The sequence below is a fragment of the Chiloscyllium plagiosum genome, chromosome 22, assembly GCF_004010195.1.
Source record: "Chiloscyllium plagiosum isolate BGI_BamShark_2017 chromosome 22, ASM401019v2, whole genome shotgun sequence".
Lineage (NCBI taxonomy): Eukaryota > Metazoa > Chordata > Chondrichthyes > Orectolobiformes > Hemiscylliidae > Chiloscyllium > Chiloscyllium plagiosum.
The window spans coordinates 27,330,394-27,349,936 of NC_057731.1; the positions used below are offsets into that span (position 1 = coordinate 27,330,394).

Below are 19,543 nucleotides of genomic sequence, written 5' to 3' on the forward strand. Positions count from 1 at the left end.
TCAGAAAGGGAGGGGGACAGAAAGCAGGAAACCACAGGCTAAAGTCTGTTGCATAAAATCGGTTGTTTGGAAAATGCTAAAGTCCATTATTATGGAGGAAAAGAATGACATTTAGAAAAGTAACACAATCAAATGGAGTTACCTTAGTTTTGATAAAGAGATATCATGTTTACCAAATTTGTTGGATTCTTTGATGGTATAACTAGCAGAGTTGATAAAGGGGAACCAGTAGATGTAGAGTATTTGGATTTCCGGAAGGCTTTCAATTGAGTTCCACATAAAAGTCAAAAATTACACAACACCAGGTTATAGTTCAACAGGTTTATTTGGCAGTACTAGCTTTTGGAGCACTGCTCCTTTATCAGGTAGCTGTGGAGCAGAATCGTAAAACACAAAATTTACAACAAAAGATCTCAGTGTCATGCAACTGAAATGATTTATTGAGCAAACCATTCGGCTTTTAGAATGGGTTGCAGGTTTTGGTTCATTGATGTGTAAATCCCAGAGCTTCTTTCCAGTCACATTCTTGAGGTAACTTAAGGTTTCATAAAAAAAGGTGACATCTCAGCTCAGACAATGCATTAAAGGTGTGAGATTAGAGTCAGTCTGTATCCTAATCTTGAGCCAGATTGATTCTATTGTACAAGATAGGAGCTCATGATAATGTAGTCGTATGGATTGAGGATTGGTTAACACATCAAAGATAGAGAACTGGGATTAAAGGGGTTTTTTTTCAATTTAGAAATGCATAACTGGTGGAATGTCACATGGATCATTCGCAGGGCAACAATTAATTACTACCCATATTACGGACTTGGAAGATGGGGCAGAACTTGCTAAATCCAAAAATAGGTGGAAGGGTATTTGTGATGAAGACACAGAATCTGCAAGGAGAGATTGATATTGGCAGATGGAGTTTAATGTAAGACTGGGAGGTCATACACACACATAGGAAGAATCAAAAGACAAACTGTTAATTAAACGGAGAGAGATTGTAAAACATGCTGCACAGAAGGATCTGAGTGTTCTTGTGCATGAAACGCAAAAATGGTTAGCATTCAGGTGCAGCAATAATTAAGAAGGCAAATGGAATTTTGGCCTTTATTGCTATAGGGCTGGATTTTAAAAATAGGGAATTCTTGTTACAGCTATCCAAGGTATTGGTGAGGCCACATCTGGAGTACTATATGCCGTTTTGGTCCCTGTATTTAAGAAAGGGCTTGCAAGCATTGGAGAAAGTGAGGACTGCAGATGCTAGAGAATCACTCAAAACGTGTGGTGCTGGAAAAGCACAGAAGGTCAAAGAGCATCCGAGGAGTGGAGGACTTGACTTTTTGGTCAGAAGCCTTTCATCAGGAATGTGGAAGGGGCAGGGGGCTGAGAGATAAATAGGGGGGTGGGAGTGGGGGTGGGGCTGGGGAGAAGGTAGCTGGGAAGGTGATAGGTGGATGCAGGTTGGGGGTAATAGTGATAGGTTGGTCGGGAGAGTGGAGCGATTAGGTGGGAAGTAAGATGGACACGTTCTTTCTCCAGTTGTCGGGTGGCTTGGATTTGGCAGTGTCACTTCAACTCCCCCCTCCCACTCCCTCAAGGACATGTAAGTCCTGGGCTGCCTCCACAAATCCAAGCCACCTGACAACTGGAGGAAGAAAGCCTCAACTTCTGGCTTGTAACACTTTAACCACATGGCATCGAATTCACCAATTTCCAAATCTCCCCTCCCCCCACCTCATCCCAGATCCAACCCTCCAACTCAGCACTGTCCTCGTGACCTGTCCCACCTGTTCATCTTCCTTCCCACCTATCCTCTCCACCTTCCCCACTGACCTATCATTATTACCCCCAATCTGCATTAACTATCGCCTCCCCAGCTACCTTACCCCCAGCTCCACCCACTCCGTATTTATCTCTCAGCCCCCTTCCCCCTTCACATTCCTGATGAAGAGCTTATGCCTGAAACTCTCCTGCTCCTCAGATGCTGCCTGACCTGCTGTGCTTTTCCAGCACCACACTTTTTGATTCTTACAAACATTGGAGGCAATTCAAAAGAGCTTCTAAGATGAAGGTCTTAACTTATCGAGAATAGGCAAACAGGTTTGGCCTTTATTCATTAGAGTTTAGAAGGTCGAGAATTGATTTTATTGAAAGATACAAGATTCTGAGAGGGCTTAACAGGGTGAATGTTGAGAAGATTATCACTAGTGGGAGAATTGTGAATGATGGGCCATAGTTACAGAATAAGCAGACACTCATTTTAAACTGAGCATGTGAAAGACTTTCTTCTCCCAGAGAGTAGTGAATGTCAGGAACTCTCTGCCCCAGAAGGTTATGGAGGTTAGGTTACTGCAAGTATTTAAGAAAGAGGCAGATGGATTTTTGAAATTTTGAGGAGTTGAGGGCTTTCTTGAGCTGGTAAAAAGGAGGAATTGAGGCTTGAGGTCGATCAACTATGAATGGCAGGGCAGGCAGGAAGGGATGAATGGCTTTCTCCTGCTCCAATTTCTTATGCTGTTATGACCTATTGGAAGAAATACCCAAGCTGTTCAAATTACTATCTTGACTTATGGCCATCCAACATGTTCCATGTGCAATATCCAGGTGCATACACATAATGTCTGTTTCTAAATATATAGTGACAAGTACAGGTGAGGCAATAGCCTAGTGGTAATATCACTGGACTAATAACCCAGTAACCCCAGGTTATGTTCTGGGGACCTTGGTTTGAATCCCACCATGGCAGATGGAGGAATTTGAATTCAGTTTTAAAAATCTGGAATTAAATGTCAAAGGATGGTCATTAATCCATTGCTGATTATTGGAAAAACCCATCTGGTTCACTCTTGTGCATTGGGAAGGAAACTGCCATCCTTACCTTGTCTGGCTTGCACGTGACTCCAGACCCATAGCAATGTGGATGACTCTTACCCATCATCTGGGCAAGTAAGGATGGGCAATAAATGCTGCTTAGCCAGTGACCCCCACATTCTGTGAGCATAATAATAAATAAGAAAAAAAAGTGCCACCATGCAAATGTTGGTTAAGAGTTTATTAATTAATGCTCTGTTTATTCTGAAGCCATCTAACATTTTTTTATAAATGTCCAGCTGTATGATCAATTGTAATGTAATAAAACATCATGCTAGAAGGTAGTGGTACCCTGATTGTTTCATTTGTTATCTCTTTTAGATCCCACAGTGGTGTGCAGAACACTGTCTTTCTTCCAAGTATCAGCATGGTGTTGTGGTGTGTACACAGACTCATAAGCAGACGGCTGTCAGCCTTGCACTTCGCGTGGCAGATGAAATGGATGTCAACATAGGGCATGAAGTGGGCTACACAATTCCATTTGAAAACTGCTGCATCAATGAAACTATCCTGAGGTCTGTGTGCTTGCATATACTTTTGGTGACCCTTGCAGAATGATCAGTCAAATGCAAATAGGAAACAGACTGCAGCTGCAGGTCCTTCTGCAAGCAAATGACACCATATGCTGGTCCTTACCATTTGCATTACGCTTTACAAGCATCAACAATAGAATGCAATCACAGTACCGGGACAAAAAGAGAGGATTAGAATGAATAAGATTAGTTGGAGGGGGACAAAGATAAAAGAAAATCTGAGTAAAATAAAATTTGAACAAAGAAATAAAGGCAATTTAACAAGAAGAGTATATTAACTTTCATAAATGCTTAAACCGATTAAAAGTAATTGTAATTACCTATGGTTGTAGGAGAAATACTTTGTAAATAACTACTTTTGATGCATCCAAGCAAATAGCTTACTTCTGCAAGGTCTGACGTAGTCCTGCTGCACATATGCACACAATATATTATGTTCATAACTTTAAAAAGCAAATGAATAATTGAGGGATGGTGACTACTTAGATGTAGCAAAGCTAATACGATCCTACGTTTATACTATCACATTTTAGCTTGACTTATTTCCAGCTCATAAATATATGTTTATGATATCTAAATGGAATAACAAAGCACAGAAGTTCAGAAAATGTGTAACTGTTTCTTTCTTTCCCCATTAATCCAATGTACATTTGAACATACTATATTATTTTCAATAGCAAGAAAAGCTTAGGAGGTCTTGTGATACCATGGTATTGTCCCTTCCACTGGGCCAGAAGCTCTGAGTTAACAATTTGATTGTTGGCCTTTAAGATGTTACAGTATGTCTGACATCATGCAGGAGAGTTCCCTTGTCAGCCATTTAGTAGGATATGATAGGTTATGTAGGATTCTAAGTAACATCTAACCTTTTCTTTCATTTTAAACAAACTCAGATCAAAACCACCAAATAACAGTATTTTAATATTCTAGATACAGCACAGATGATATGCTACTGCAGGAAATGATGTCAGATCCTCTATTGGAGCACTATGGTGTTATCGTTATTGATGAAACTCACAAAAGAACAGTTTCCACAGATGTACTACTAGGCCTTCTAAAAGACATTGTGAGACAAAGGCCGGAACTAAAAGTTGTAATAATAAGCTCTCCTCATATGTCCAAGAAGCTGCATTCCTTTTATGGCAATGTTCCTCTCATACAAGTGGAAAATGAAGAACCCATTGGATATCCCGTTGAGGTTGTTTACAGTTGCATACCTCCAGAAAACTATTTCATGCCTGCACTTAAGCTGCTGTTTGAGATACATCATACAAGGGAAAAGGGCGATATTGCAATTTTTCTATCCTGTATAAAGGTAAGCTCATTCCTTGAAGGTCTTACAATATATTCCTTCTCAATATGACAATATAGGAAAGTTGGAGAATACTTAGTTAGCCTGGCAGCTAAAACCAAAGAAATTATGAGCCATGTCTGTGAATAACATAAGTCAAATTACATGTTTTGTTTCATTTGATAATTTCATGTGTAATATTTTCTGTTAAAGCAGAGGTGATACAACGGCTCAGTAATTAACTCTGCTGCCTTACAGTGCCAAGGACCCCAGTTCAATTCCACCCTTAGGCAACTTCTGTCTGGAGTTTAACACATTCTCCCATGTCTGTGTGGGTGCTCCATTTCCTCCCATAGTCCAGAAATGTACAGATAAGGTGGATTGTCCATAGTGTCCATGGATGTTCAGGCGAGATGGGTTAGCCATGGAAAATTCAGGGCTAGGGAGGTGGGTCTGGAGGGGATGCTCTTCAGAGGGTCATTGTGGACTCAATAGGGGGGGGTTTGGCCTACTTCCGCATAGTAGGGATTCTGTGATTCCATGACAAGGTTTGTTTGTCATAACTTTTCTTGAAATGTTGTGATGAAACTATGACTTTTCTGGCAATTAATACACTTTTATTTTATATCTTGTACAGAAATTTCAAATCAATAGGATGTTTTAATTTATATGTTTTAAAGATAGGCTAATGACTTACTTTCTGAATTTTAGTAGCTTCTTTCCGAAATATTTGACTATTTGGTACATTGCCGAAGCACCTTCTTCAGATATTTGCAATTTGTTGCAGCTTTGAAATGGCACCCATTGTCTTTGAACATTTGTATGATTTTGAGACAATATGCGTGATACATGGATACGTATGTGCCCACAGCTTGGTAACATAGTACAGCACCTTGGCGCCAGGAGGCACCCTCCATCAGGTTGCCACATACATGATCCATTTTAGGGCGGCGAAATAAAGACATATAATTTTCTAGCATTATTAGTGAGTAAATAAAGCAGCTTTCTTGTGCACATTAATATTCCATATCTGGCAGAAAGTGGAATTTCTGTTCCAGAACTATCTGAAACCCCCCGCCCCCACCCAGTGACTTATCCTCAGCTCCCACCTCTTCCGTATCCAAGTACAAATGTACAATGCCACCTTGAAAAGAATTACAGTCAGATCATGTATGCTGCCAACTCTACCTTTCTTGACCTATCTGCCACCTCTGCGTTATCAGTCGGCTTGTCCAACATCCATTTCTCCCATCATTCCGTAGCCATTGACCCAGGTACAAACAAATAGTTGCAACTCAACATCCTTTTTGATCCCAGCTGACCTTATGGCCTGTATCATCACTCCAGTCTCAGTCTGTTTTCTCCCGAAACACAATAATCTAGGTTTGATTATTGTACTGGTATCCTGGCCAGCCTACATCCTTGAGTCTCCATGAGTGTCATCTCATCCCAAATTTAATATATGTAACCACAATAAAATTCACTAAAGAGGAGGAAAACAACAACAAACTGCCATTCCTAGATGTCACAGTGGTGCGGACAGCCAATGGGGAACTTCAAACCAGTGTACACAGGAAAACAAAACATACAGACCAAATATTGAACTACAGAAGCAATCATCCCAACATCCACCAACAAACCTGCATCAGAACATTATTTCAATGAGCCAGCACACACTGCAGCACAGAGGAACTAAACAGAGCAGAGGAAAATCACCTATATAGTGTATTCAAAAAGAACGAGTACCCAATGAACACAGTCTGCCGATTTCTGAGGAACAAACCCGGACAAGCAGGCAAAACATGTCCAGAGACCCTAGCCATTCTCCCCTACATTAAGGGCATCTCAGAAATGACTACCAGACTACTCAGACCCCTTGGCATCATGATAGCCCACAAACCCATCAATACACTAAAACAGCAGCTAATGAACTTGAAAGACTATATACAGATAACAAGCAAAACTAATGTCATCTACAAAATATCTTGCATGAACTGTAACAAACACTACATTGGACAAACAGGCAGAAACCTAGCCACCAGGATGCTAGCCACAAAAAGACATAACCCACTCTCACTAGTATCCTTACATTCGGATGAGGAAGGACACCACTTTGACTGGGATAACATATCCATCCTAGGAAAAGCCAGAAACACGCACGAGAATTCCTAGAAGGATGGAATTCCAACTGAAACTCAATCAACAAACACATTAACTTGGATCCCATTTACCACCCCCTGAGAAAAAGAACAGGAAATGACACCACCATAGGAAATGATGTCACCACATCAGAAAAAGACATCACCAACCCAAGGAAACCCAAACATATAAATAGAAAGCGGGCTACACCACCAGTGCTTCATCCGGAGGCTCACTGATGATGTTGCCTAGTATGTTGACGAAACGTCTAAAAACAAACAAAACTCATTGAGCAAACCTACATCCATAACCTCAGCCTGAGCTACAAATCTTCTCAAAACACACTAGTACCCACATGTTTAAAGCCGTTTATGAATTGACCCCTCCCTATCTCTGTAACCTCCTTCAGCTTTATAACACTTAATGAGAATTGCATTCTTTCAATTCTGGCCTAGTGAATCTTCCACTCTCTTTGTTTCACCAAAAATCATCTCAGCCTTATGTTCTAGAATTCAGCACCTGAATTTCTATAAATTCTTTGCCTCTTTAAGACCCTTTTTACAACTTATCTCTTTGACCAAACTTTTAAACAGCCTTCCTAATATCTATTTCTTTGATGTACCATTAATGATCTCATTTCACTAAAGCACCTTGGGTCATTTTTTTCTACATTAAATATGCTATATAAATGCAAATTACTTTTGAGTCAATGACATTGATTTTGTGCTTGAGGGACTGATGTTGCCAGGTCATCAGGAAAACTCGCTTCTTCTCTTTTAAAGGACAGAAAATAATTTTGTTTATCTGCTTCACTTAATTTGTTAAATATCCTAATGTTCACACAGCATAGTGTACCAATGTTTGCAGAATGTAAGAATCTGTTTGTATTTTACTTTTGCCAATTCACTGAAATAAACCAAGGTGAAGGAAAACTATTTAAGTTTAAACAGATACAAATGTATTGTCCCAGTATATTATCACACTACAATAAGTTTTATGTGGAAATGTCTTTAATTTGGTGTGCCTTGACTGATGTCGTAAATGTGTGTTGGATATTGAATTAGTGTTGGAAACAGTCACTGTTTTTGCGCACAGAAGTATGCAGGGTTTAATATACAGCTAAATATCTGACCAACTTTGGTGTTGGACTTAAAGGATTAATTTGATCAGAACACCTAGAGTTCAAATCATTCAATGATTTCTTGAGCAAACATTGAATAAAAATACAACCTTTATTTGTCATCCAAAAAAACATAGTTTAGACAATGTAGCTCTCCAACTAGTGTATCCACTAGCTTTAACTTGGAAGCATAAATTGTGTTATTCTTGAGCCAGGCTGCCACTAATTAAGCTTGCTATGGGCATTATGCTAATTTCTGAGGGAATAAACAAATTACAATAGAGATTCCCTAAGGATATGGTGGAGGCTAATAGTATGGATTCCTGTACATGCAAGTTAAATAGCAAATCAAAAAGAAAACTACATATTAGTATTTTAAAACATGCCATACGTTAAGCATAACATGGTTTGGAAGAATGACTCCCAATGTATTCCATGACTGGGCATTTTCCAAACCTCATGTTCAAATTTCTTATCGACAAATCAATATAAGTTGGTGACACTGATTATTCAACAACTACACTGCTGCTGTATCATGCAACTAGCAAGATGGTAAATGGGAAACTAATAGAAGCTTTTCCATTTAGCAGTAATCGTAGTTTGGCAATTATTTCAACCTTGGAAATAATTTCTGAAAGGCCAAGATTTAACTTAAAAAGTACAAAATCCAAGTGAATCCGTTGATGATTTAATTAATGATCTGTACAGGCTAGTAAAGAGTTATGATTATGGTGACTTAAAGTAAAAATTCTTAAGAGGCCTAATCATCAGCGGCATTGCTGATGAGTCTTTGTCAGATTTATTACAATCCACAGAAAATTGAACTCTAAAGGAAGCCATTCAGATGGCGAGTGAAGCAAATATCTGGAAGCAAAACAGCTCAATCCTAAGAAGAGAGGATAAAACTTCTAAAAGATAGGAGATCTGTGGAATCTACTGAATTCTTGAGGTACAAATCCTCAAAAGACACTTTAGGTAGACCAGTTGGTAGGATGCTGGACACACTAAGTTCTTGCCAATGCTATGGAGCAATGAAACATCACAGGTATGAACAGTACGAAGCATTAAAATTGAATGCTTGTATTGTGTGAATGTAGCTTTAGGTTCAAAAAATGTGCGGAACACAGCCACAGAAAAGCAAAATACCACACAACAAAATAAATGAGGTGAAACAGTTGCCTGTAGAAAACAAACCCAAAGGTTTACTAGGGGAAGTCAATGACCCAGACCAAACATTTGGCATGCAACATCCTTGTCAATGGCGATATCACAATTTCAAGTTATACATGGGAGTACATGTTACAGTAATATCTGATAACAAGCATCATTGACAAAACACTTATCACAGCTAACAGATGTTAAACTACACAGTCAAGGGTTCATTGTACTTCAAGTTAAAAGTTGGCCATAAATAACAGTCCAACAGAGGGGACGCCAAATACCAGGAAATCTAAATGTATTTCCCAAATAATAAATTTCCGACCTGAGTAGGACATCTCTTGACCTCAATCACATTCAAAAAAATGGATTAGTAAAAACATTTAAAAAAACAAAGAAAAGCTGGTAGAAATTTTGTTAACTGCTGTAAGCTCATGGCAGAACTAAAACAAAAAGGAGAAACTCTTGGTTAGTTATGTTGGAGTAAAACAATTGTTTCAAACCATAAATGATTGATTGTACTGGTTTGGCTGAAATGTTTTCCAGTTATCAAGGGTGAAGAGTTAAAGCTGTAGTGGCAAGTGTGCAGCAGAGGTTTACGAGAATGGTTCCTGTTATGAGGATAGATTGGGTAATTGGGATTATTTGCCTTGCACAGGTGAAGGATGAGGGCAGATTTGATAGCAATTATCAAAATGATGAGGGGTCTAGACAGAGTAAATAGACGGAAACTATTTGCGCTTATAAAACCATTCAGAACCACGGCAAAGTTTTAAAAGCATTTTGCATAAGAAACAAATACAAGGTGGGAATCACAGAGTCATAGAGATGTGCAGCACGGAAACAGACCCTTTGGTTCAAATTGTCCATACCGACCAGATATCCTAACCCAATCTAGCTCCACCTACCAGCACCTGGCCCATATCCCTCCAAACCCTTCCTATTCATATACCCATCCAGATGCCTTTAAGTCCTGCAGTTGTACCAGTCTCTGCCACTTCCTCTGGCAGCTCATTCCATGCACGTACCACCCTATGCGTGAAAAAGTTGCCCCTTACGTCTCTTTTATATCTTTCCCCTCTCACCCTAAACCTATGCCCTCTAGTTCTGGTCTCTCCCACCCCAAGGAAAAGATTTTGTCTATTTATCCTATCCATGCCCCTCATGATTTTATAAACTTTTATAAGGTCACCCCTCAGCGTCCAACGTTCCAGGGAAAACAGCCCTACCTTATTCAACCTATCCCAATAGCTCAAATCCTCCAACCCTGGCAACATCCTTGCAAATCTTTTCTGAACCCTTTCAAGATTCATAACATCTTTCCTATAGGAAGGAGACCAGAATTGCATATAATATACCAACAGTGGCCTAACCAATGTCCTGTACAGCCGCAACATGACCTCCCAACTCCTGTACTCAATACTCTGACCAATAAAGGAAAGCATACCAAACACCTTCTTCAGTATCCGAACAACCTGAGACTCCACTTTCAAGGAGCTGTGAACCTGCACTCCAAGATCTCTTTGTTCAGCAACACTCCCTAGGACCTTACCATTAAGTGTATAAGTCCTGCTAAGATTTGCTTTCCCAAAATGCAGCACCTGACATTTATGTAAATTAAACTCCATCTGCCACTTCTCAGCCCATTGGCCCATCTGATCAAGATCCCGTTGTAATCTGAGGTAACCTTCTTTGCTGTCCACCACACCTCCAATTTTGGTGTCATCTGCAAACTTACTAACTATACCTCTTATGCTCACATCCAAAACATTTATATAAATGATGAACAGTATGGACCCAGCACTGATCCTTGTGGCACTTCACTGGTCACAGGCCTCCAGACTGAAAAACAACCCTCCACCACCACCCTCTGCCTTCTACCTTTGCGTCAGTTCTGTATCCAAATGGCTAGTTCTCCCTGTGGTGCATGTGATCTAACATTGCTTACCAGTCTCCCATGGGCAACCTTGTTGAATGCCTTACTGAAGTCCATATAGATCACGTCCACCACTCTGCCCTCATCAAACTTTTTTGTTACTTCTTCAAGAGGTGGTCTGGATTTGGAATACACTTTCTGGAAATCATGTGGAAGCAGGTTCAGTGGGAGCACTCACAAGGGAATTGGATGATTATTTAAATAGGAACAATGAGCAGGGATATGGAGAAAAAGCAGGAGTTTGACATTAAGTCAAAATGCGCAGAGAGTTGGTGCAAGCATAGCAGCCTCCTTCTGTACCAATACAATTCTGTGATTCTGTGAAGAGAATTCCGATTTCAAGTAGCAATGGCACTTAGGAAAAAGTGTTAGCAAAGAAGCAGTAACCTAAATATCTACACCACTCATGGATAATGGTAGGCCATGCCAATCGTTGCAACATATGTGAGTCAGGTTGCCACAAACCATAATGAACAAATGTCTACTCCAAAGTAAGTCTGCCATTAGGGAGTGGACAAGTGCAAACAAAATGTCCAATCTTCCCAATTTCCAAAGAAGAACACCCTCAAAAAATAGTGCATTATATCTAATAAGAATGAGTCTCCAGTTAACACAATACAAAATGTGAACAAGTATGGGTTTCATCAATATTTTGCTTAGGGTGGGAAGGGAAAGCCCATCATGTTCAAGAAGTTGTAGTAATAAGCAGAGATTCCAATTCAGCAGAGATCAACAGGTGAATAAGAGTCAAATTCCACTGTCACAAATTGAAGATGGGTGTGTGCAGTGATTGGAACCAGTTTGACTGCATTGACTACGAGGTCCTTGATTGGGGTTGTTAACCTGGGCCAATCAGGAAAGCCCTGGCTGACCACCATAAATAGGAGATCCTCATTGTTTCTTTCTACACCTACATGCACAAAACATGGGTGCTGGGGAGAAATAAGCAGTACTGCTATTTGGTAGTAATGTGGGGTGGGGATTTAAAAAAGAATCTAAAACAAGGAGATTAGAATCTACTCTGTAAGGAAAAAAAAAATTAAAAGAGAAAGAAAAAGGAAAAAAAAACAAAAAAATATAAACAGGAGATTTATTTCACTTATAATTTGAGAAATTTGCAAAAGATTGTCAAGCTAATTATCACTCTGTGTCATGAACACTCTGTTTATGGTCAACAGGTTATTGGGTAGGACTTGAACGTCGAGCTTCTGACTAGAGGCAGAGGAGCTGGGAATGAGTTCTACCCATTGAGCAACACTTCCTTATCCTAACAGTCTACCAACCAATCAATGCTGAGAAAGTCCACCACACCTAATCCTATTACCACCTCCTTCAACCCTGATATTATCTCAGCCTGCTCTGCTAGTAACCCTTCACATCCAAATATACACAGTGTTCTGTGTTGTTTGAACAGATATACATGTTGCAGCGCAGAGACAGGAAATTCACTCTGTCAATGTTTATATGCCACACGAGCCTCTTCCCAGCCCCTTCCTCGAACCCTGTCAACATCTCCTATTCCTTTCACCCTCATGTGTTTATCCAGCTTCCTCTTCAATATATCATTTTCATTCAGTTCAACCATTCTTCTTTGAAACAATCTTCTTCCCCAATCCACCCCCTCTCGATAAGGAAGTTTCTCCTGAGTTTCTGACTGCATTTATTAATGATTATTTTAACTGATCCTTCATTTTTAAAATGCTGAGAAGTGGAAACATTTTTCTAACTATATTGCGACACGGTCTTTCATGATCTTAGTACCTCTATCAAGTTGCCTCTCAACATGAATTGAAAAAGAAATATAAACAGAAGATGTAGGATCTCCTGAGTTCAGCGGACTGACTACAAGCTGGCGGGCTACAGCTAGTGTACTGTGCTGTGATGGATAAAAAGTGACTTGGTGTAAAGATACCAGCCTCTGTGCAGTTATTTCAGTGGTGACATGAGAAAACAGGATGTGCCTGAAGAACATTCGCTTATAACTGTCATCTTGGAGTTGGTGTGAGCATTTCTACCATCATGCCTTAGGAAGCTTGACTCATTTGATCCTGCTGAAAATGTGTTGCTGGAAAAGCGCAGCATGTCAAGCAGCATCCAAGGAGCAGGAGAATCGACGTTTCGGGCATGAGCCCTTCTTCAGGAATGAGGAAAGTGTGCCAAGCAGGCTAAGAAGCCTCCTTATTTGATCCTGCTGTCAAAGACAGGGCCCAGTATGGGGAAAGAATATGATAATTTTTTTCTGGGCAAATGACATTGCAACAGATGAAAAGCAACAAATAATTTTTCTGACTGCTTGTGGACCCACGGTATTGTCGGTTTCCCAGAGGCACCAGACACTAAAACCTTCCAATAGTTGACTGAGTTGGTTAAGAAATATTACAACCACAAACCTCCTCTAATCCGAGGCGCTGTCGGTTTTATTCGGCTATTAGAGAACTGGGGGAATCTGTATAAGGATACTTGATGAGGTTGTGACGACTGTCAGACGCCTGTGATATTGGTATAACCCTGAATGACATGCTGAGAGACAGTTTGGTATGTGGGATTAATGGTGTAACTAAGCAGAAACGCTGAAGCCCAACTGCACTTCACACATGCACTACAACTAGCCTTGTCATTAGGAAATGTGACAAGTGGTGCATGGTAACTACAGCACATCCCAATGGAAGTGGACACTCTCATCTGTCCAACTGAGCTTGGGGAACACCACTTGACTGTAGGCAATCACAGAGCCTCACACAGGGCATATCCTGAGCAAAGGATTTCCAAAGCCCCTCCCCCAAGTCCCTCCTCCCTACCTTTTATCTTAGCCTGCTGGACACACTTTCCTCATTCCTGAAGAAGGGCTTATGCCCGAAACGTCGATTCTCCTGTTCCTTGGATGCTGCCTGACCTGCTGCGCTTTTCCAGCAACACATTTTCAGCTCTGATCTCCAGCATCTGCAGTCCTCACTTTCTCCTTTGACCCTAGATCAGGCCACAGCAGGACCCTACAAGGCATGATTTGAGTGAGAAAACTCATAGGCCAGAACCCAAGAGAATGCACACCCTGGAAAGTCCCCTTTCATGGGTTGGAACAATTAAATTGCTTAGCAACGTCCAAATCAGAACCAATTAATGTTTGGCAAAATTGTCAGCCAGTTCACATGGAGGTTGATACCGACGTAGCAGTATCTGTGGTTGCAGAAGTTGGCTTTAACAAGATTCACTTGGGTCTCCAAACTTTAAGTTTGCCAAGACCTCAGCCAGACTGAGAACATACAACGGGGAACCATTGCAGATTAAGGGTAGGACTTTGGTTCCAGTCTCCTTTGAGAAGCAGTCGGTGCAGTTACCACTGATGGTTGTAAAAGGCTCAGACCCAAGCCTATTGGTTGAGAAATATTCACCTAGATTGGCTCAACATGTTCTGAAAATGTCTGCATCAGTGAAGTCCTAGTGAAATATCCAGGTGTCTTTTAAGAAGTGCTTAGGACTATCAAAGGGGCCAAAGCTACTTTGCATGTTGACCAGGAAGCAATTCTGAGAGTCAACTGCACCTTTACAAATAGACTGTCTCTGTGGGTGAACCAGGCCTCTGTGGGTGGACCAGGCCTCTGTGGGGACCTGTGTGTGTGTGCTGTGAGGAGTTCATCTGCTGTCTTCAGGGTGTGGACTCTAGTTTGATAATGGACTCAGGCTTTCTGATGGTAACTTGTTTCACCTGCATTGTTTCTTGTGTGACCCTGGGTCTGGCAGTCCTTACTGTAAGCCAGACAGTGAGTAGGTTGTTCTGAAAAATGGAAGGTCAGTAGGCTGTCCCGAAAGCTGTCACCCCAAGAGCCGGAGGGTGGGTAGGCCACCCTGAGCGCCGTCGTCTGCAGAAGTATAGGGATAGGCCATCTTAGAGGTGGCCAGAAGGCACTGTTATGACATGGGATAAATCGTTCTGCTAATTTAAACCAGACACACAGAAAAACTCACCTCACGTCGTAATCTGTTAAATTTCGAGTGGCAAAGAACTATCCCAAATATTACTATTTAAAGAAAAATTTAACAATGTCATTATTTAAGTCTAAAAAAGAACATTAGAGAACAACTATTTACAACTCCTTTCTCTTAAACCAACCTTTTACGTCCCATTGTACAACACAAGTCCGATAAATTCCCTCCCAAAGGAGCGTATGGGTAGGCTGCCTTTGAGTAGCCAAAAGGTGGGAGAGGCGAGCTGTTTGCTGGTTTACCAGGAGTATCTGTGTTATATGCACTGTTTTATTATTTGGTTGATTGAATTTGTTTTGTATGTATTTATGTCTACTATTTTCTCCTCAGTAAATGAAGGTGGGATTTGGAGTTCATCCTCATTTCCCTGTAAATTGGTTGTGCGGTGGGCTTTCGGGTCTGGTTTTGCCGTCCTCATTTCCTTGTGTATTGTTGTTTATTGTTAACGGTTGACAGTTTGTATTTTTGTACAGTTTTAATAAAATATTACATAACCAGGGAACCAAAAAATAAACAGGAGATGTAGAATCTCCTCAGTTCAGAAAACCGACTCTGAGCTGGTTGGCCGCAGCCAGTGTACTGTGCACAAGTGAATATAGGTGACTTGGTGACGGGATATTGATTTCTGGGCCGTTTTTCAGTGTGCATACAGCTCCGTGAAAGACATAACTAAGAAGAGGCAAACAAGATCCAAGAAATAGCACATAAAGAATTGGTGATATATCAGGGTCTCCAATATAGAAAAGCCATATATCACAACCCCTCCATGAACAAAACACAAGAAGTTAAAAGCCCTTCAGTCCAAGACAGAACAGCAGATCTCAGACAATCAAGAAGGCAGTTCAGGTCAGCTGCTTTCTACACAGCAAACTATAAATCTTCCGAACCTAACAAGGACATTTTGGGACAAATAGCTATACCTTCAGATTGTCTGTCTGAATTTGTCAAGTCAAAGTCTTGGAACTAGATGGTAGTGGTAACTGTAAACATATAAACAAATATATAACAATAAAAGAATGAGAACAGAAAAGGCGTGTAGGAAGATTTTGCCTGTGGGTCTGAAAATACTTAACTAAGTTCAGGAACCACCACCCAATGTGGTGATATCACAAGGATTTGGTGTGAGTAAAGTGGGAGCTTGTAAGGGACCGATCTGCGACTGGTGCACTTCTAACCTCCGAACGTTGAATAGGTTTATGTAATTTGTGAGTAGTTACAATAATGCAGAAACTTTTTATTGTTTACTTAACAAGACCCTGGTTAGAAAAGGTGGCTAACTCTTTCTCTCTCTCACACACAAACAGACACACACACCTTGTCTACTCACAATGACATTGCTGGATGCACCTACAGTAATAATTCAAGGAATATAAATAACTAAGTTCTTGAATATGCTGACACAATTGTCTGTTGCCTTTATCAACTCCTTTTAGAAATTAAGGAGGTGCTCTCTGATTGTCTTCCTCTCGTGATGTCATTAATACTGGTCAGTAAATTAAAAGCATTCAATTTTATTTCAAGTAACTTCATCTTTATAATTTAAAAAATACTCCTGAGACTTATTGTTTAATATTACACATTCTGTTATAGTTGCCTTTCTATTTCTTCTGCTTTAAATTTTGATAGTTGCAGAAATGTCTCTGGCATTCTTGAACTGATCAGGTTACCATTCTCTCCTTGTGAGTGTTGAATGTTGCTAAACTTTACGACCACAGAGTATCATAACTACACACAATCTACACATAAATATAATGTGCTTTTACCAAGAATCGTTGAAGGGTAAATGGAAGAGTAACCATCTATTTGTCTTTGAATAAGTCCACCAATGGGCAGTAGCAAAAGAAAACTGATGGGCTTAGAATAATGATAAGTCTTTTGTTACAAAAATTTAGATTTTTTTTGTGGTTTGAATGATAACAATCTGATCAAGTATAAGGATACAACAGTTAGTTTTCTTCATGCTTTTGATTGTAAGTTATTAGAATTTGCATGACATTTTATGTATTTGCAGGAAATTGATGAGGCCTGCAACATAATCAGACGAGAAAGTTCTAAACTGCACCCAATGTTAGGAGAACTTGTGCCAGTTCCTTTTTACCCAGAGCAGAGTAGGTATGTTGATGGACCAAGTGACATATTGGAGAAGAACTCCAGGCAGTACAAAAGGAGAGTGCTACTGACCACAAGTATGGGAGAATCCTTAATTTGCATAGAGAATGTCAAGTTTGTCATCGATGTGGGCATGGAAAAAAAGAATGTGAGTACACCATATCTCTTTGCTGACTTTGTTTAGTAACTGTGTATTAAACGTTTGGATAGCATATGCCAAAGTACAGAAATTGCACAATGGCAATCATTTATAACGTTATTGATCCAAAACAATCTTTTCTTGGCTCTTGCACCAGAACACAAAAGAAAACCAATGAGATTGGAATGAAGAAGAAACAAAGGAAAAGCACAGGAAATGTTTTTCCAGTTTCCATTACCAACCCTTCTTCACAGAAGGATGTTTGTGTCCTTTCTTTCTGCAGCCAAATAACTTTATCTTTTTAAGCAGAAGCCTGATTTCTAACTTTTACATTTTTAAATCAAGGTTTTTGGAAATCAAGTTCTCAAGTGGAGATTGGAGCTGAAAATGTGTTGCTGGAAAAGCGCAGCAGGTCAGGCAGCATCCAAGGAACAGGAGAATCGACGTTTCGGGCATAAGCCCTTCTTCAACCCTTCTTCGGGCTTATGCCCGAAACGTCAATTCTCCTGTTCCTTGGATGCTGCCTGACCTGCTGTGCTTTTCCAGCAACACATTTTCAGCTCTGATCTCCAGCATCTGCAGCCCTCACTTTCTCCTCAAGTGGAGGTTGACATTTATACCTTTTGGAATGACGATAAATCTTAATTGCAGTCCTTAACAAATGATGCCTTGATCTAGCAAATTTATTAGCTTGCATGTGTTTCTGAAGAAAATGAGTTTTTTTTTATTTGGGTCCATTAGAAAATAAGGAACTGCTTATTAATTATTGATTTGAGATTGTTGGCTCTTTTTTTCAGTGAGGAAAATGCTGCGCTTGGCTGGAATGGAGAAAGAATGTGTTAATGAGTCTGTGACAGATTGGTTTTTCACATCCTGATTTGTTTAGCCACGTTTGCTTTGGGAAATTCTTCCCTTTTAAATAAATAATCACAATGCCCTTTTTATCCTTTTTTATTTTTTCATGGGATATGGGCATCACAGTATAGCCAGCCTATCCCTGATTGTCTTGAGAAGATGGTTTCAGTGTTTCATTTTCATTTCTCTGCCCAAAGGCAAATCCAACCATTACACCAATATCACTGCAACGGTCAGGCAAGAAGGCAGCCGGTCAGGCAGCATCTGAGGAGCAGGAGAGTCGACATTTCGAGCATAAACCCTTCATCGCTCCATCCCAATTAGAACAGGGATCAAACCCCATGGTGGTCAGCACTTATTTGGTGCAAACCAGCCATTCAGTCAACTGAGCCAACCAATTCCCAGTTCCGAAATGGTGTGACAGCTTGCATTTTTTATGCATGCTGTAGTCCTGAAACGAAAATTGTGACGATAGAAATCCAATTTCCTTTCAATCACATGAGTGACTAGGAATCCCTCCCAATTTTGTCACCTGTTATTGATGTATGTTGGAAAAAATTAACACCTATTTGGCCTCATTGTGAACACATCTTTCTTGGCTATCAAGTCCTAGAATGGGAATCACAGAATAGTAAATAAAGGAGGCCATTTGACACATTGTATCTGCACCAGCTTTCACTTAGTTTCATTCTTCATCCTTATCCCAAAAGCTTACAGTCTTCCTTGTTCAGAGAACAGTCTAATTCCCTTTTGAATGGCTCATTGAACCTGTGTCCACCACTGTCATGCAGTGAATTCCAGACCTTAAACACTCAGTGTGAATTTGTTTTTCAGATTGCTTTTGCTTCTTTAGCCAATTAATTTAAATCTGTGTCCGCTCAGTCCCAATCCTCACAAAAGGGTGCAGTTTTTACCTTTTCACTCTGCACAGCCCATTTCAATCTTCTGTCTGAGAGAAAAAGAGACTATACGTTCCAATCTGTCCTTATAGCTGAAGTTTCTAATCTATGGAACTATTCTTATGAATCTTTTGTGAACTCTCTCTCCAATGCCTTCATAACCTTCCACAGTGCAACACTCAGAGCTGGATGTGAAACTCCAGCTGAAGCTGAACCAGAATCCAATTATACAAGATATCTATAACCTCCTTGGTCTGATATCAATATCCACCATGTACTCAGTGAACTGTAGATTGTGTAGCTCCTTTTAAATTTGTAATGATCCAAGTAAAAACAGACTAGCAATAAAGCTTTTATGTAAAAAAAGTTTGAAGTTTAGTTTACTACAAGGTATCGCTGAAGTTTTACTAAGGATAAAGAAATACATTTATTAACAAAATTACAGGTATCAAAATTAAAACAATTACAATTTAGGTTGAATTTGCATGAAGAAAATCCCAGTAAGTCTATGTGGTGTA

The 19,543-nt window shown here is 40.1% G+C and overlaps 1 protein-coding gene across 1 annotated transcript in view; it reads left to right on the forward strand.

Moving 5' to 3' along the window:
* The window catches only part of LOC122561389 (putative pre-mRNA-splicing factor ATP-dependent RNA helicase DHX32), a 41,828-nt gene that overhangs the window by 9,415 nt on the left and 12,870 nt on the right, over nucleotides 1-19,543 (forward strand). The window contains exons 2-4 of the mRNA XM_043713154.1: nucleotides 3,187-3,380; nucleotides 4,329-4,713; nucleotides 17,035-17,280. Of these exons, the coding sequence (XP_043569089.1) occupies nucleotides 3,187-3,380; nucleotides 4,329-4,713; nucleotides 17,035-17,280 (825 nt within the window). The remainder of the gene's footprint in view (nucleotides 1-3,186; nucleotides 3,381-4,328; nucleotides 4,714-17,034; nucleotides 17,281-19,543) is intronic.